The 19,287-nt window shown below is 44.0% G+C and overlaps 1 protein-coding gene across 8 annotated transcripts in view; it reads right to left on the reverse strand.

Annotated features, from left to right (window-relative positions):
• LOC100648438 (potassium voltage-gated channel protein Shaker) overlaps nucleotides 1-17,310 on the reverse strand; it is a 198,121-nt gene extending 180,811 nt beyond the window's left edge. Inside the window, exons 1-3 of one of the 8 annotated variants that reach the window (XM_048407307.1) lie at nucleotides 17,295-17,310; nucleotides 12,738-13,278; nucleotides 9,603-10,674 (exon numbers count right to left, since the gene is read on the reverse strand). In XM_048407307.1, the coding sequence (XP_048263264.1) occupies nucleotides 9,603-9,772 (170 nt within the window). In that variant the 5' untranslated portion in view covers nucleotides 9,773-10,674; nucleotides 12,738-13,278; nucleotides 17,295-17,310. Of the gene's footprint in view, nucleotides 1-9,602; nucleotides 10,675-12,737; nucleotides 13,279-14,506; nucleotides 14,584-15,110; nucleotides 15,129-15,717; nucleotides 16,911-17,294 lie in introns of those variants that run through there. The other 7 variants (XM_048407305.1, XM_048407306.1, XM_048407302.1 and 4 more) reach the window with 7 other exon arrangements.
• Between the last annotated feature and the right edge of the window lie 1,977 nt (nucleotides 17,311-19,287).

The raw sequence follows: 19,287 nt of genomic DNA on the forward strand, positions 1-19,287 counted from the left end.
AAGTAAAATAGTGAAAAGTTCTTAGACAATTCTCGGCTAACTCTAATATCTGGTGAATCTGGTACAAAAATATATGGTTTCTTTCTATAATCGAAAGCGACTATTAAATCGACCGTTTCTTGAACGAGCGAGTGGCATTTAAAATGTTTGACAAATTCTGTGAATGCAGACTGTTTCTAGCGATATTAGTCTGGACGCAATTGGTCCGAAAACGAAACATTGGTTGTACGTATCAGTCGTACAGAACATCGAATTATGTACAGGCATTCGCGCAAGGGAGCAGCAATTCGCGATACCAGAAATGAACGAGCTATTCGCGATGCGATCACAAGACAGTAGTTAATTCGGTTAATTTAAGGAAGATTTATGGAAACCTGGCTGCGCGCAGGAAACAGAAGATCGACATCTGTTGCTAACGAATGACCGAATCGCTAACGAATGGCTCCGATACTCGATACACCTTCGGACGGGAGCAACTCGTCGATCGATGTTACGATCGATGAGTAGCTTTGCTTTCCGTGTTAAATTCATATTGCATTTAACAAACGATAAATAAAATCTTCCTGGCTATTTTAAATATTAAATCCATTGTCATTAACGGCGTACGATACGCGTCGAACAAAGTAGCTAAATTTGGATGTGTCAAAACGGATCGTAGTTAATAATTACAAACTTCGTTGTTAGTATGTTCACCCTTCCTCGCGAAACGTGCATTTAGGTCGAATAACACGCGTTAGAGAAGTGTGTACGGGCAAGTGGTTGGTATAATAACTAGTCGTGCAATTCTCTATAAAGTGGCATGGTTAATAACGCCACAAGCCATAAGAGACCTATTCCTTTATTAACGTCTACCTTCATATCGTAGATCCAACGATTTCCCTTTTTCTGTTAATTTTCCTACCAAGGAATTTGATCATTTTTCGAATAGCTAACTTGTAGATAAGAAAAGAAATACACGTTGGCACGGAATCGTGTGGAATAAATAACCCGTTTCGAAAGTCGAAAAATGAATTCAACTAGGGCGAATAATTCTGACCTTCTCGTCGATGAAGTATCCCGAATTCGACAAACTTGGCTACAAACTCTTGGCCGAGAACGACATAAACGCGCTGACAAAAGCAAAATTATTAGTCGCAAGAACGAGATACGGGTGGAGAAGGAATTTAAGGTATAACCAACGAAACGTAACAAAGCGGTACGTAACAGAGATAATAAAAGAAATTTTTGGCACAGCGTGACGCAGCAAATCCCAATCGAGTTGCCTGGGAATAGATTTAGTTGGCACGCGTAACGCCATGTAGAATGTGACCGTGGGCCGAACAGGAAGCAAAAACAGGGTCAGGCCAAGAGAAGTTTGGCCGTTCGTCAGACTTACCAGGGCCACCGCGTCACCGTTAAAAACCTCCCATATCGAATACAATCGCCGCAAAGTCCGACAAAAAGCGTAAGACTTTACGAACGTCAGGCGATTAATTTGTTAATAAAATTAATGCTGCCGGTTGGGAACAGGTTGCCGCTTTCGTAGAACGAAAAACAATCTGCCGGACGAAAGCGTCGATGCTACGGAACGTCGTAATAGAAAGAAGCAGCACGTTTCACTTCCGCTTGTGCGGTGTTACTTTCTGTGCTGCTGGCATACGCAGATTGCTGTATCACGTATTCATAGCCCATTAATCCATTTACGGTCAACGTGTTGTCATGTCCGCGCGATTCACCGTGGCCCCACTCGGCCGTTTTTTTTTTTCTTTTTTTTTATATATATATATATATTAAACCGCGACTTCAGCAATCTGTTGAAACTTATATTAACGAGAAATCAGCGGCGATCGTCAGCAACTATATCTTGCCATATCGCGTAAAACTGTATTTAAAAATATTAATCAGTTACGATCTCTTCAAATGTGTCGGAAAAAGTAAACGATGACGAGTATGCTCGTCAAGCACAGAGTATGCGTGGCTGTCGTAACGTGGAATTAAGTTGTATCGAAATGTCCGTTTTACTTTTCAATTTTATCACTGCGTTTTACCGCAATTGCAAAATCTCAATTTAAACAGCAAGTTGCAACTGCTTTTTACGCATGACGAGTATACTCGTCATAACGCAAAATATTGCCGTTTCTTCGTGACGAGTATACTCGTCATAATGCAAAATGTTGCTTCAGTTTCTTCATGACGAGTATACTCGTCATAACGCAAAATATTGCCGTTTCTTCGTGACGAGTATACTCGTCATAACGCAAAATGTTGCTTCAGTTTCTTCATGACGAGTATACTCGTCATAACGCAAAATATTGCTTCAGTTTCTTCATGACGAGTATACTCGTCATAACGCAAAATATTGCTTCAGTTTCTTCCTGACGAGTATACTCGTCATAACGCTAAATGTTGCCGTCTTTTCATGACGAGTATATTCGTCAGAAACAACTAATAACTGGATAATGGTTAACGCGTTAAGAAACGATGCTCCTTAATTACGTTAGAATAAAGAGAAAAAGTACGTATCGTTTGGCTAAATCGATCGAGAAAACGAGCAATGTGACGAGCAAACAATGTCGTAATTAGAAATACAATTATAGCGTGACAGTATACCATAGAATCGACGAGGGCTATTACTTCCTGCTGGCACGATGGATTCAAGGTAATCCTCCAGTTTCGCGATTCCCGGTGAAATATTTAAACGACGACGTAACTTGTGCCACGGGACTAGGATTAGTAGGATAAATATAGCCTTAAAGCGAGTGAAAGTTACAAAGACGAGTCATATCGTTGATAACCTTCAATGACAATGCACCTCGACCACCGGCTACCCTATCGTTGACTTCAATCCACAAACAATACACAAAGCTATTACGAGTTAGCCGTAATACAACTGGCTTTTATTTGCGTCTACAGTATCCATGTAAATATATTTAGAGTTAGAAATCGTGCTGTTACACTACTGAAAGATTTATATCTCCATTCATCTACCGATATATCTGTCGTTTGTTTAAATATTAAACAAATATTTGTCTTATCTTGTAGCCTAACGAGATATCTGCCTTTCGTTTCTACAACCATTATCACCTTTTGTTTTATTTCATCTTGTTATAGAAAACGAGTACAAAATCAAAAAAAAAAAAAAAAAAAGAAAGAAAAGAAAAGAAAAAAAGGAAGATCTGATTACTCTACCAAAAGTCGAGTTTCCTCTTACATATTCTCTTACGTACGAGATAACGAAAATTTGCAATTTTCCAGTATAACCGAGCTGCGGGCCATAAGGATTAACTGAAATAAACGTCTCGAGTTTTTTAGATATCTAGTTCGGAATTAAAACTCTCGCGGTTGATTGTGCAATCTGCATCGGAAAACATTCACCGGAAAAACGAACATCGCTGGAGGGAAGTTTGCGTCTCGAAATGAGGCGAATGAAAATTCGGATTCGACTTTGGATCGTCTTCACGTCGCCACAATAAGAGAAATTTTACGCGCGATCTTCTCTCGCGTTTTAGCTAGCGATCGATTTAACAAGCAAATAGAAAATCTTCTTTCCTCATCTGTATATTCGTAACGCTTCTGCCGAACGATCTTGTATCCCGTCACTTGAATATTTTCAGTAGGGCAAGTGTGATGTCATTAAAAGAAGCGGTTCGCGTCCTGAATCGCAGCGCATCAATATCGCGTAATTAGTAACCGCGGCAGTGCATAATGCGAAAGGTGTTTCGCCGCGTTTGTATGTCACGAACTCTGGCTTCGCGTAAATCGAAACTGCGTTTGCCAGACAAATATTACGCAGTTCTCTGTCTCTCTTCCTCGCGTGCAACAAGATCCTCGCGAATTGTACAATTGCACGAACTTCTCTTTCCAACGCTCGGATTGATCGTTTCAGCGACGCGATGCCGGTTTTCTCGATTTCGATGACTAGACACGCGACCACGCCTGTACCGAAAGAATCCCACTTTCGCTGCGATTTATCCAACACTCGGTCGATAACGTAGGATTTAAAGCGGGTTAATGCGTTTCTCCGAATCCGGATCGCCATCGCGATAACATTTTCGTTTACAGTTTCGAGGAGCTCGCGGATTCCAGTGGCTCGATTCATCGTGATATCGGGTCGCGACAATTATTTCCAGACGATTTTACTCGGCGTCGGCACACGATATCGGGAACGTGTAATTGGTCGAATAGAACTGTATAAACCCGGCTGTATCAAACGTGTATTTACGCCGCGTCGCCTCTCATACGAACATTCCATCGTTATAAAACGAAATTGCTTATGTCGGTGTTGGCGTGCGTATCAAATATTTCAGTAAACAAAATTCGCCAGTCGATATCGAATTCCAATAAGGAATATCGAGTTGCGCTCGTGATTAACAGACGGATCAAAATAACAGTCGAAGATGCAAGAAGGACGCCAGGCCCGCTCTTCCCCCTTAGTCTAATTCATTGATCGAGTCATTTGATCAGGATAAATCATATTCGAACATTTCTCGAAATACGTACGGTTTCCTATTTCGTATTTCTTTTTTTCCTTTTTTCCTTCAATTACGTTCATTGTTCAAACGTGAAAAGGTAATATATTGTTCCGTACGACGTGTACGACAGTGCACTCGTAATAGAACGATGGTTTCTTAAATCAAAAGACAGTGAGAGAGGAGGAGGGAAGTATTGAGATATATATAATTTTGTGTGCTAAACTAGATTAGCCACGTAGTAGCGATACGCGTATGTAATATGAGTGTGCGGAAGTATGTGTGTGCGCAGCGTCTCGAAAGACACATGAATATAACTGTTCCATTGGCAATGTGGTATGGAAGATGGCGAGACAAAGAAAGAGCTGAGACGCGTACAAACGTATATCGACGAAGATCCTGGGAATCGTTTATTAAATAAATCTATAACTATTTTAATATGGATTCTAAGTGTAACCTTAATGTTCCTTTACTTTTATTTCGGCCATTAAGATCCACAATTCTTAACAGAGAGTTTCGCGTAGATTAATATTATCTGAGGTAGTTAACGCGCAGCCTTGTTTGATAAAAGAACGAGTGGATGAATTTGTAATAACAAGATATATTTTATCAAGTATACGTAGAGAGATAATGTATGCCGATTTCGATCGTAGCTCACTCAATGCTACAATACCAAAAGAATATCATAGGGAGCACGTTCATGCATTTCTATTAACTGATGTTTCCACAAGAAGTTAACCTTCTTGTATAACTCTAGCTGAAGTGTTGAAATGGAAAACTCCACATCTTTTCTAATCCAAATTTACCAGATGTCCAGCTGGACAAATTGTAAAGTACAAATTAAATAATAAAAAAAATCTTTTCTAATGTTTAGCTTTCTTAGTCCTCGAAGCCATTGAGTATTGTTTAGCGATAAATCAATTTGAAGAGCCTCTCAGCCTCATAGTTTTTTTAGGACCACGCGTTGCACGGATGATGCAATGGGGTGCAGACAGTCCAGTTTTCGTAATTGTATGGATACCCATAGACCCATGGCTTCGAAGCTATTTCGTAAAGTAACGCTGCCAGCCTGCGATCTGGACTAGCATACACATTGTACTTATACTTAAACTTGCTCAAATATATTTTTCTATTATACATTCATCCACACATTTTCTTTCTGTCTCTCTCTCTCTCTATTACGAGATAAAACCTTAACACGACGATTACAAGAAACAGCACTAACAATCTTGTAACTGAAAACAACGTTAGTATTAAAAAGCACAATAATATGGGTCTCTCCCAATTTTGAATTTTCTGTTTCAACTTGAAACTTTTCCTAAGGCAGTTGGCCGCTACGTATCAATGACAAAGTAAATGCACGAATAAGCAGTTAATTGTATTCAGAGAATTACGGTAACGATAGATAGGGCGTACTGACGCGTTACAATACGATAGCATAAAAATCACCACGTGTTAGTTCGCATCGAATCGACGAGTGTATAGTTCGATACTCGACGCGTATTGAATTATCCGCAGGGAGAAGATATTCTCAACTGCATTGAGTGTAAGAAATCAAGTTTCTGTAGGAACGCGTAGGAATCGGTGGATCGAAGAAACTGCAATTTTCAAGCTCCTTTCAATAATAAATACGTGATAAAACGAATTCGCAAAGAGAATCGACCGCAGTACTCGACTTGGCTAACGATATGGACAGTAAGGCGAGAGAGGAAGGTCGTAAGGAAACGAGAAAGAGGATAGCGAAGCTACGGTTAGTTCTTTTTTAAAGCGATATTGCTTCTTCCGGAAGATCATACTAATCGGGAATTCCTAATTAAAGTAGGCAAGTGGAGAACATATTTCCCATTTTATCGAAATACAGTTCGCGTAGTATCGTGAAATAAACGAAGTATTCTTCTAAGCGAAAGTTGATAAATATTTCCAGAACAAAGTACTAGAAAAATTAGCCAGAGTGTAGCGGATGTGCAGGGTGGAATTTGCATAGGAAACGCAGCTGCCGCTTGCAGCAAATTCGAAAAAGGAAATTAGCTATCCTTTAATGCCCCGTGCGGAATGAGTTTACCCAGCGTTCCTTAGCATCCTTACGAAACAGGTGCTAAACGAAAACAGCCAAGATTTGTATATCGAAAAATGGGAGAAGTTACTCGAACCGGTTAACGACAACCATCTTGAAGAATTATTGTTAGAAAAGAATATTAGAATTCTAATCTATCGTGCGGAAAATTGCCATTTCTTCGAAACTCTAGACCAAGCGAACCTGCTATTTCTCCGCGTTTAACACTGGAACTACCACACCAGTGAGATTGACTGGTTTTACAATTTTATTTTAAAATTCCTAATTCGTGTTATATTTTTTCCCGCAATGATGTAATGACTTCCGCGACGATAACTAAAAGAATAATATAATGAATTTTATTTTGTTTTCTATGTATTCAAACTAAAAATAATTTTGTATCAAGGCTACCTCTACCAATACCAGTCGAAATGACTGGTTCTACAATTTTGCAAATTTGTCAACCCTCGTTTAGGGATCATAATTCATATAATTCATCATTCATATAATGAATTTTATTTTGTTTTCTATGTATTCAAACTAAAAATAATTTTTATCAAGGCTACCTGTACCAATACCAATCGAAATGGCTGGTTCTACAATTTTACAAATTTGTCAACCCCTGTTTAGGGATCATAATTCATATAATGAATTTTATTTTGTATTTTATGTATTCAAACTAAAAATAATTTTGTATCAAGGCTACCTCTACCAATACCAGTCGAAATGACTGGTTCTACAATTTTGCAAATTTGTCAACCCTCGTTTAGGGATCATAATTCATATAATTCATCATTCATATAATGAATTTTATTTTTTTTTCTATGTATTCAAACTAAAAATAATTTTTATCGAGGCTACCTATACCAATACCAGTTAAAATGGCTGGTATTTGTCAAAAGTGTAAAAGGCTCTTGCAGTCTTTTTATCGAACCCCAATTAATCAGTTTCCCCGTTTTGTACAATTTCCTACACGTTTTTCAAACTTTAACCGCGTATCGTTCGATAGGACGATATCACTAGAAATACTAGAAATACCACAGCAGTGGAAATGACTGGTTCTACTATTTTATAAATGTGTCAACCCTCGTTTAGGGATCATGGTCCCAGATGAATTGATAATATCAAAAATGTACTACATAACATGGAATTGCTTCTGTAAGAAAGTAATAAATCAATAAATATAAAAATATTCCATTATTTCTTAAGGATCAATCATTTTCATTGGTTTTGGTAGAAATAGCTTCGTGTTAACTATCGGTAGTTCTAGCGTTAAGGAGCGTCGAAACCCGCGAGAAGAAGGTCGCGTGCTAACAATGGGTTAGTCTTTCCAAAGGACGTTCAGATTGGAAGACGAGCCAAAGCGGAACGTGAGGGAAATTTTTGGCTACGACTCGGTAGACGGCCTCTGCGAATACGATCGGTGTGGACGATCGAATGGAAAGATCGGTCACAGAGCGACGAAGTCGGAATAACAGGCTCGAAATTCAAAGAGAAAGTATTTATTAGAAAACAAGTAGGTCTGGCGGATGGAGCTGAATGGAAAAAGGGGAGGAAGCATTGTGAATGGCGTAGCAGCGATGCCTGTGTCCCTCTCCCTCCCACGATCCCTTGGTTGTTGTTTGCTTTGGTTGCAACTTAAACCCTTGGAGAACGAAAAACAGACGAATGGAGAGAAGAAGAGAAAAGCGAAAAAGCGTAGGGGTGGTTTTTAATCGTAGCAACACTCGCTCCGGCACGCGGACTTGCTGCGCCACGATACGACGCTTACGGGCTGCGTTTGTATGCGGCAGCGGTTGCGAAAGTGGTGGAGCAGCAAGCGACGTGGCATTGTTAGAGCGGTGCCGAGGAAAACACTTGGCATCGTTGAAAACCAGGCGAAAGAGAAACAAAGAGGCCGATGCTTGTCCGCGGATTTTTCAAAATCGACAATACCCGGATAGGCGTATTGAGGCAGAGGACGTGGAACCATCAAAAGATCCTGCAGGAGTTTTGTCGCTCGGGCAAATAAAGCCAAAGCCATTGTACACGGTTATCAGCTTTGTTCGAGACGCTTCCGATATCGGAGATATCTTTTGCCACCCCTTCCCTGTGCGATTCACCTTTAATCTTCTGTCCGATACCAGACCACGAGAAATATTTCCGTGCGATCAACGCGACAAGCTACCGCCGATAAGCTACGTGCATAGAACTCTTCGTCAACGCGAAAAGCAGTGCTTTACCCTCACGAGTGCTCTTTTTCACTTGACGGTTTTATTACACGGCTGGACCAAGCTCGGTAGCCACAGACCAAACGTGCAATCGATATTACGAACGCGTGTGAGCAAACGGAAGAGAGATTTGCTCGAGATCGTCGTCTAAGGACGATTCTCTTGAACAAGAACGAAACACGTAGCAGGATGCTCGTTTCTTTGAATCGAACGTTGCGCGGCTGTATCGACGAAAGAAGCAGAGGGTGAGAGAAGCTCGACCCGTAGCAGACGCTGATATCGCGATTGAGTTGTAATTTATTAAATTGCCACGACAGGCTGCGCGAGCCCCGCAAGAGGAGATAAAAAGAGGCCAGTTAAACGAGTGGAAAACTAACGTTAAATTATCCGCATTTGCTTTCGATTAATCATCGCCTGATAGTAAGAAACGTCGAGGTATTCTCCTAGCCGTGAAAGCTATCACCGCGATTTTCCACGTAATTTCGCGAGATCACCGACCATCGCGATTCTCGCTTGAAACCTTTGAGGGGAAAAAGGCCTGGAAACTACTAATTTGGAAAAACAGATTTTCCTTCTTCCTTATAAAAATTATTAGCGCCACATGGTCGCGTTTGTGCGCAAGTAAAACGGCTGTTGAATTCGAACTAGTAGAGCGGAGTAAACGAACAAACGCAACGCGTTCGAGTACTCTCCGCTGAAGAAGTATACTGGACTCTCGTTGAATACGAACTATCTCGGGCAAAAGCCCGTTCCATTCGGTCGTAAACTACAGTCGGATCTACGGCGTAAAGTTAATCGCGCGCGCTAAAAACTTGCTCTATAAAAAGGAAACTAAAAGAGGTAAGAAAAAGATAGAAGAGGAAAGAGAAGTGTAGCAGTGGTATAACTCACTGATTGAGCGTCCGGTCGTTGCTGCCAGTAGTCGCAGAGCCCTGAACACCGGAAGCGGCGGCAGCGGCAGAGCCCGAATCGTGATGCCTCCTCTCCTTGTGGACAATGCCCATTAATTTCATCCATGGATTGTTGGCCGCATGGGCGCCCATGCCGCCGCTTTGCCACATTGCGCTCGCCAGTCTCGCTCCTTCCTAAGGAGCCCTTCCTGGGCTCCGCACGATTCTCTAGCCTGGCCAAAACCACTGCTCTCTTCTGCGGCACCACTTTCTCCCACCACCACTTATCCTCCCCCCTTGTCACCTTGTTCTGCTCGCAGAACCTTTTCTCGATCCGTAGCCGATCCGATACGCCACCGCCGCGTTCAAAATTCGAGCGTTCCGCGTGCTCGTATCCGCCGCCGACAACTGCACTTGCGGCGCCGCGCGCCTCGACCTCGATCTCCAGCCTCCTCTGCAGGCCGAAGAGGTCCGCGCGACCAATGTCCTCGACGGATAGCAAATTGGAAGCAAGCTGCGCCGCTTCGCCTGCTTTGGCCTGCTGCCGCGGCGAATAACAATCGGTAAGAAGAGCGAACAGCCTTGAAATTAAGAAATCATGGTGGAAAAGAACGTAGGAGAGACGCAGCCGCCGACGCGGTTGCGAGTGCACTCTAGCGAGGACGCGGTTCGCAGGGCTGCCAGGCCCTGGGTAGGTGCGAGGTGCCTTGATCGGCCCCGTAGGCTCCCTAGCCTGCCTCTCCAGCACCTCCACCATCTAATCCTTAGTTTCTTCACAAGGCTTTTTCGGCCCCGCACCACATTTGCCTGATCCACATTCCACGAACGAAAAAGCTCGTTGTCGAACCACCTAGTCGTTTCTCTATTCGATTGCTTCTGCTATTGGTGTAGCTTTCCTCCGACGATACCTTCCTTCGTGTTTCACTCCTTTTCTTCTCTTTTTCCACTTGCTAGCTCTCGGCTTCGCCTCGTTCCCTCTTCCCTTCCGCCTCCCTTCCTTTTCCAATCCTACGTTACTTCGTGGCTCCGTGTCGCCTCAGGTTTTTTTTTTCACCTCTTTTCCCTGGTCTTCGCTGCGAACACAAACACGCTTTTTAGTTTATCCCTGCGTGCTGCTTTTCTCGAATCTAGGCAAAGTACGTTGCAGAGAATGGAACAAAGTTTTAAGCATATCAGGTCCCACTTCTGCCTTAGTCGCGTCGCTCGTCTAACTACCAGCCGAGCCTCGCGTCGCCCAAATACAGTACTTTCGAACTTTGTTTAACCATCTCGCCAAATCATTCGCCGAGGCTCGTCAAACTTCGTAACGGTCGGCAATTAAATTTTACATACCGTATGCCATCGTATCGCAATCGAAAGTCGACAAACTTCTCTTGGATCTTACGGTTTCTGCAGAGAACACGAGACAAACCCGAGAGGGGAGAAGAACGAAGAGCGAAACAAGACGCCGGAACCCGCACTCGATTCCATGAATTTTCATCAGTCGAGAAGCTACTTCGCGACGCGTGTCTCTTAACAAGAGCGTGCGTAATATTTCGGATTTTCCGCAAAGATACAAAAATCCAGGCTGGAGATTATAAGCCGTACACAATGGAAGTGACGAACTCGAGTTCCAGGCTACAGACAAAGGTTGGCTATATCTATTTACCTAAGGTCGTTTGTTATAAGATAGACGCCTCGAAGACAAAGAAGCTATTGAGTGACACTCCTACAAAGAGCGTCCATAAAATTGTGAGCCTCTTTGTAAACGGGATTGCCTCGTGTACCGTAATCGATGCTAATTACCTTCGCACGATAGAAATCAGAGATACAATAATTCTCGAAAATTTCTAACAATGTTGCCACAAGACGTGCCAATTAAACGAAAATATTCACGCGAAATACGAATAACACGAATAATACGAAAAATTATACGACACGAAGCGGAGTTTAAAACACGCGAAAGAAAAGGCTTCCGAAGCGTACGAATCAGGCGCGTGTGTTTCATACTCGGCGAAATATCCAGAGATTCGCGCGATAATAATCAAAATTACAGCTTATGTTGCTTCGTTTATTTTTTGCACTGTAATAGAGATTCTATTCGGAATATATCGTAGCGGACATTTTGCGTGAATGCGACGCGCTTATCGCGTCTGATTAACCAGGAAATATTGAAGATTTTCAATTACCAGGCAGCCAGCGTGCCTTGGAATGCGACTCGCTCGATTACATCGATTACATCAGCTTGCGTTGAATTGGCCGCCTAGATGAGATATAGCAAAATCGACGAAGGCGAAAACAAGCAATTGTACCGCGATATAAACGTTAACCAGGTTCCGACGAAATTAATTCGTTTCTCCGTGGAATTAATGTCATTTCTCGCAGTCGTAATTCAGCTGGGACAATGTGGCGGAGAAAATGGCCAGACCGAATTTACGACCCACCGACCGCTCCTATTTTCACGAACGGGAAAAATCTCGTTATATGCAGAGATTTCTTGTCGCGCGACAAAGGAACGACGATCCGGCCGAAAGGGGGACTATCAATTTGTGGGCGGATAGAAACTACGGTAGCACGGTTGACCAACCAACGAACTGGCTGAACTTTCGATTTGCCGAGCCGCGACGAATTCGAATTGCATCGACGCTGCTATCGATCGAACCAGCAGAAGACAAAGCGAAGTGTAAGACAATCCCGGGCAAACTATGGTCTAATTCCGGCGGAAAAGTTGTCGCGATCGATGAGATTTCTCGGTGGTAACGGAACGTTTTGGCGATTAGACATACGCGGATCGATGTTCCAGCAAGTTCCGACTCGAGACAGCGCAATTATTTCACATCGCGATCTGCGAAATTTGCCGCAGAACTTCCGTGTATCTGCTAGACGCAGAGCTTTCCTCTTCCCAGCAACCGAAAGGACGATACATTTTTCTAGATTAACGCGAAACACGCGATCGTGTTATTGAAACAACTACACGCTATTCAAAGACCATCGATTGCTGGAAGAACGAGATGCTCGTGAACGTCTGTTTCTCGAGAACGTTCTAATACTAAAAGAAGAACGGCAATAGCTTGAAAGAAACGACACGGAACAAAAATCTACGAACAATGCAAGTATTTCGCGATTTGATTTGTTTCTCACGTGGGATTCTCCTCACCTTTGTCGAGCGGCGAATCGGTGAAGCCGAACAGATAAGCGACGAAGCGAGGAAGAATACTGAGTGGTGCGGCGTCTCGTTGACGTGGAAAACGAAAAGAAACAGAGAGTCGGCAGATGGAATCGAGGGCTGCTGTACGAGCCACTCGGTTTCTTCGTCCTTCAGCCGCCGTCACGGCGTCGCGAGCGCATCTTGCACCGCACACGAGAATATAATCAAAAGCACGAATATTTCACTACGAAACGTCTCCGTCAGCAGCTTCGGTCTTCTTTCCTTACTTCCTGTCTGTCTTCCCTTTCTCTGCCTTCTGTTTTTCCACCTTCCACTTCCACCTGGTTTTCACGTTCACCCTTTAGCTAGATTTGTGTTGGCCCGAAGCCAGCCGCACGGTCGTTGTTCTCCACGACGAAGATACGTAGCCACGCACAAGCTCGATTTCGATCTTCCTCCGCCTCTCGACTCGGATCGACATTTCCGCGCGAGTTTACTGCCGATTAGTTGCGACGATGCCCGTTGCTCGCCTCGACCGAACCACTGCCATCTGCGGGATCGTGAAGCAAGTTAAAATATTCTGTTCGCACGTATCCTACGTCTCAGTTAATTTTCCTCTAACAGGATATCGCTAAATCGTTACAGAAAAGTCGTTTGTAAACGCGTAAGCGAATCTCGTGTGTTCGAGGGATAGAAGGAGAGAGAAAACGGCGAATCAACAATACCAGAGACTCTATCGTTCGTGGGAAGGCGAAACAACAGTCTACTCGTACGAAAATTTTCGCAACGTATGACTCGGAAGAAGGAAACGGAAGAATTATCACGCGTTCCAAAGAATAGGAAGCTTTTTTGCAAAGTGGCGTTCGAAGTGACGTTCCCGACGCCGCCTGAGTAATTATCGCTTTCACGAAGGAACAACAGCATGGCTCGCATCGCTAGAAACGCCACAGGTCGTTTCCTAACGTCGCCCATGGGCCGAGACACACGAAGACAAATGCAAAGAGACGAAGAAGCGCGAAGGGGAAGATGACAGCCTGTGGAATAAAAAAACCAGCGAGTACTACGTGCCAGGAGGATGATGGATCGTGATTTCTGTCAAGAGTTGGATGCTCGCGATGGAGCCACCCCTACTGAATTAATAAACAAAGTGACAAATGAAAACCGAGTAATATCTTTTCCCTAACTGTGACGGAATTACGTCGTTCGTGTCCAATTGGCAAATTAATGAATTAAGGTCGATTAACCGCACGATACAATCAGAGGCGTTACAGAGATCGCGTTACTATGGCTTGCGCTTTGAAACTTAGTAAATAGGCTCTATCGAAGATAACGACTGCTCGGTAGGTTGAAAAAGGACGAACGCGAATGTACGAACCTTCGTCTTCTGGCCGAATATATTTCGAAATTCCGTTCGAGATACTTAAACATTTCGCTATAAACGAACAGCCTAAGTCGTTCCCTCGTCCAAGAACGTATCCAAGCCTCCTCGAACGTACGAGTAGGTATGGCCGAGAAATTTCTACGAGATATCGCTCTTTCGGCTATATCGCTATCCACCGTACGAAACGAACTCGGAAAGTTCCAACTCGAAATTTAAAACGGATAAATATAAAAATTATATAGAGGAAGTGATGGCGAGCGTCGTAACAGAGTCCCTTAAATATAAAAAGAAGGAGGTGAACAGAGTGCAGAAAGTAGTCGAAGGGTAAGTAAATAAGCGTGGCGAGCCGAATAGAGCCGTAAAGAGGAATAAAAAATATGTGTGTGTGTGTACGTACAGACTCAGCCAAGGTTATTGGCCGGGGTAGTAAAGATTATACGAGAATTTCATTCTTCGCGTTTAAACTGGTCTCGTGACCGCGTAACAGTCCATCTGGTTCGTGACGAGATAAAGCAGAGATAAAGGCAATGTAGAGAATCAAAAAGCGGAAGTATATAGACGGGAGAAAGTAGAGGAAAGACGTAAGCGTTGTAGGAGTATCACACACGACGCGCTTTAACGACACTTAGCAAATAGTCATAACGGTGTATTGATTGTGAAAGCGAGATATACACGCGTGGAAATCGTCAAACGAGAACTATCGGCTCGCGTGGCATGAAAAACTGCCGGTGCACCGAAGTAAGTGGTCGCGTGAAGCAAAGCAGAAATCAACGACCTTGATTATGCCTTCCCTTCCCTGCCCTTTGTTTTCCTTGCCACGTCCTTTTCCCGGCCGAGATAACCACACTCGATTGCGATTACGTATATCTAACGGGTTCACGTTTTAAACGAAAGCTTCGCGACCAGAACAACAAACAGAAATAACGCACTTTTGGTTCGTGACGATGAAACACCGCGTTGGAATTGCTCAATAGATGCTCGGAAACAAGGCTAAGTTTTACCATTAAGCAAACGTCGACATCGTGTATCGATGTTTAAAAGTTCAAACTGTTGGACGGTCGCGTGAGCGGCGATAGTCAACCATGATCGTTCCTTAGGTCGCGACGTCTAGGTTCAACGCGACTCGAGCGTATATTGCTTCCGCGAATAACGATACCCGATACGTCTTGAAACGCTCATAGAGTAGAGTTGCGATGGTCTCTCCGCAAACTCGATCGCTATCGTCCGAATGATTTACACAGAGAAATCATTCTACCGTTCACGCAATCGCACGATACGACACACAGGCACAACATCAACGACGAAGAAATATAAACACGGCGCATTACACGTTCGTGATCGCGTTCCAACGAAAACTGGGAGGCCGGTTCTCGTAAAACGTATACCGAGAGACGATTACGAGGAATGCGTTAAATTTGCGGGAGAACATCGAAGGAGAAAAAGAAGAAGAAACGGTCGGCGAAGATTGGGAAAACCTGCAGAAGACAAAGGAACTTTCGTCGAGGAGAAGAACTCGAAGAGAGCGAAAGGAAGAGAGTAACAGAGAGCGTAACAGAGAAAATACACGCGTACCCCTCGGTCAAACACGAGCATCGAACTTGGACGTACCCATCGCCGACACCACGGCACGATTGCAGCCAATGAGATCGCGCGATCTCAGCCGCATTGGCGGTGCGTGAGAGAGGTCGCGGGCAAGAGAAGCACACGCGGCACCTCTGTTCCTCTGCTTTCAAGAAATCGAATCGTTTCGACCTCTCGATCCTCCTCGATCCACCCGAACTCTTCGATCGCGACCATTCCTCCGAATACCCTAACAAAAGTCTCACTGTTCTCCGCCCTTCGGTGCTACGCTCGTGGCACCTTGTTTTCTTCGTTTTTTACCTCTCACACTCTTTATATCCACTCGTGCAACCGTTCTGTTGTCGAGCCAAGGGGAACACATAGACGTAAATACATGTATGTACAACAACGATATCACCGTGACCGTCTTCCAAGCACTGTTAACATTGACATTGGCAACGTCGCGACTCGCTACCGGATCACGTTGCACCTCTCCCTTTCTTCGTTCACTCGGGACATCGAACAGCCACTAAACGAAACGCGATTCTTGCTTTTTTACCACCGAGCGCCGAATTATATTGCCGCGACAAACGACACCGGCACCGACCCACCGATACCACCAATACGTCGCAATGATCACCAGGGAAACGCACGATATCCTCTTCTTGTTGAAAGAACCGTAACGAGATCGTGCACGCACCGAACACGGTATCATGTGGCTAGAGCCGGAGGTCACGCACCACCGGTCTTCTTGCTACGATCCTTCGGTACCGCAGCGAACTGCCGTTCGCGGTGTTTCCGCGAGTATCACCGTCCCGTTTCGAGTATCCCGTCTTTATCCCCTTCTCCGTTTCTCTCTCCTCTTTTTCCCTCTAGTTTCCCTTCTGTGCGTGCTCTTGCAAATGCGATGCAATCAGCCTGCAAATCGCATCCCGGACCATCTCTCCACGGCTAATCTCATGGCGAACCGATGAGACCAAAGCAAAAAAAAAAAGAGATCGGAAGAAAAGAAACGGAACCAGAAGAACGAACCGTGACGAGATCGTACGCGAAACGATCACGGCGATGAGTCGGAGCGAGGTATTCGCGTGCTTTGAAAATAGAGCGACGATGGGTCCGTAGATCTGCGAGGGCGACGAAAAGAGGGCCGGGGGTGGGTGTAAGGAAAAAGGCACCCCGACTTAAAAGAAAAGGCGGGCGGCCACGAGACTCCCGCGCGGAGTCCAACGTTTCGCCTCACTGCCGGGCTCACTGCAGGCTCTGACGCACCACCAGCCTGCCGCCCCCCTGTACGCCGCCACCTCCGGCATCCCCTACCGAATACCCCCGACTCCCCTTACTATCCGTTACTACCCCTTCGACCGCCCACCTTGCTTCCTACCCTCGCCATCTGGCTCGTTGCCTGCATCGCTACCTGCCTGCCTGACTGCCTGCCTGCCTGACTGCCTGCCTGCCTGACTGCCTGCCTATCTGCCTATCTATCTACTCGTCTACCTATCTTCTCTCAGTTTCATCCCTACTCTTCGCTATCTCAATACCTACGGCCCACACGGCCCAAACTACACTTTGTCCTATGTCGCTAACTCTCTCCTTTTCTCTCCATCCCAGTGATTCGTAGTACCAACCCTATCTCCTTTTAGTGTATCCGTAATGACGTTCTCTCGTCGCTCTTTCGCGATCAAACTGGAGGGTTCCGTGCCTGTGTGCCGCACAGGCGCACCCACACACGCTTTGATCTTCATACTGTCGTTCTTTTGGCGCACACGCGCACCTAAGGCGTGCGGAATACCATGCCAGCGACCGGACTACCGGCGCACACCTGCGCCGTGCCGTACCGTGCAGTGCTCTCTCCCCTCTACCTCCGAAAACCTCCTGAACACCATACACGTTTTCTCTTTTTCTCTCTCTTTCTCACCCTCGAATCATCTTTCACCGTCTCTCGCGCTGTTATGCTTCTTTTCTATAGTTTTCCTCTTCTGTTCTTCACCCCGCTAGGTGCACCGATTTCTTCCTCACCTTTTGGCTCTCTCTTCGTTTTCACTTGCTCGTTTCACCTCCCTCAGATGCCCACGGCGTATCTCATCCACAAGTGCTCGCTGGCTCTTGATTTCATCATCCTATCGCTTTTTTTACCCTTCTTCCTTCTTTCCATCGTTATCTTAACGAACATGTTACGTTTCCCGTGCTTCTTTTAGAACAATAAAATTATTCTCGATAGGAAGCTCTCTGCACAGTCTCCCACGTAACCATCTCGGATAATTAAGAAATTGCTTTTAATTATGCCTGACACGTTCAAAGATATTCGTTACTCCTCACATATCGTAGCTCTGTTAACACTGTTACCATATCTCTTCCGTTAGCTCTGCTTTTACCATTTTTCTATTTCACGTTTTATCACTCCTCGCGCTCCCCCCTGGTACTTCGGTATATCCTATATATATTCGTGGTCGTTACAGAATAGTGAGATTGATCGTAAATGCGAATAATTAATCTTCGTACAAACGCTGATAAAATATTCGCGATGCTGTTCTATCGCAGCATCTGTTCAAATTCTCGTACCCGATAATTCATGTGTGATAATTTGCCCAACCATCGAATTTTATTCAGGGCAAATCGACGTTCTATCTGCTCGCTGTTTTATGAACGAAGTAAACCAAGAAGCTTTTTCCTTGCTTTGTTCCGGCGCAGACGCGTTGAACGTTCAAAGACAGCGGTTCCTAAAAGAAAATTTTTTGTGTTTGATCAAATAGCAAAACGGACGTCATAACTTTATGCAGCGTTAAATTGAAACACTATAGAGAGCGCGCTCAAAGCTACTATGTACCTTTCACGAGAGCTTCTTTATCTTCTCCAAGTAATACCGTTTAGAAAGATTAATCGGCAAGCAATTTTTATCCGAAAAGCTCGATAAAGGGAATAAGCTCGCAGAGCAGTGCAATCGAATCGACTTTAAAGTTATATGAAATAGAATTACTGTGGAGCTTCAAGTCGTATTCGGTTTACGATGCCGGATCGTGCATCACGGATACCAGCGATGCACCAAACGTGTGCTTTGCCCCAGTTCTCAAAAGGACTGAAAAAATTAATGAAATTTAACGGTACCGGAGAACCAACGGCTGTCGCCACATAATCGCAAACGTTTTATTCCGCTTGATAGCGTCGAACATTTTGTGCAGGTATTTTGGCACAAGTAAATAATTCACAATGATAGTACAACAAACATACTGTTAATACTATACTGCTTTAGTACCAAACTACGTAACAAACTGTTTCGACGTACCGAAAGCAGGAAGTTATTTTTCTACTAAGTAATTTCATAGCGAAATGATTTCATGTACAGAAATATTGTTGGCAAGAGTATTCAAGATCGATATCAAATTTTTGAATTGAAATTTTATATCTGACATTTTCGGATTAAATAATTAAAACCAACGAAATGTACATTGACCTTGATTGTAAATAATTTTCATTTCCTTTATACGACTTAAAGGCAATACAATTTTAGAAATTTATTGTTTCGACTAAATAAACTTTTCCCGCGTTGAAACGTTACCGTGAAGTTTATTAATAGAATATCAGCTCCGGTAGAAAAGTAGCATTCGTTAGTGGCGTTATCAC

This window comes from Bombus terrestris, chromosome 7 (assembly GCF_910591885.1).
Source record: "Bombus terrestris chromosome 7, iyBomTerr1.2, whole genome shotgun sequence".
Lineage (NCBI taxonomy): Eukaryota > Metazoa > Arthropoda > Insecta > Hymenoptera > Apidae > Bombus > Bombus terrestris.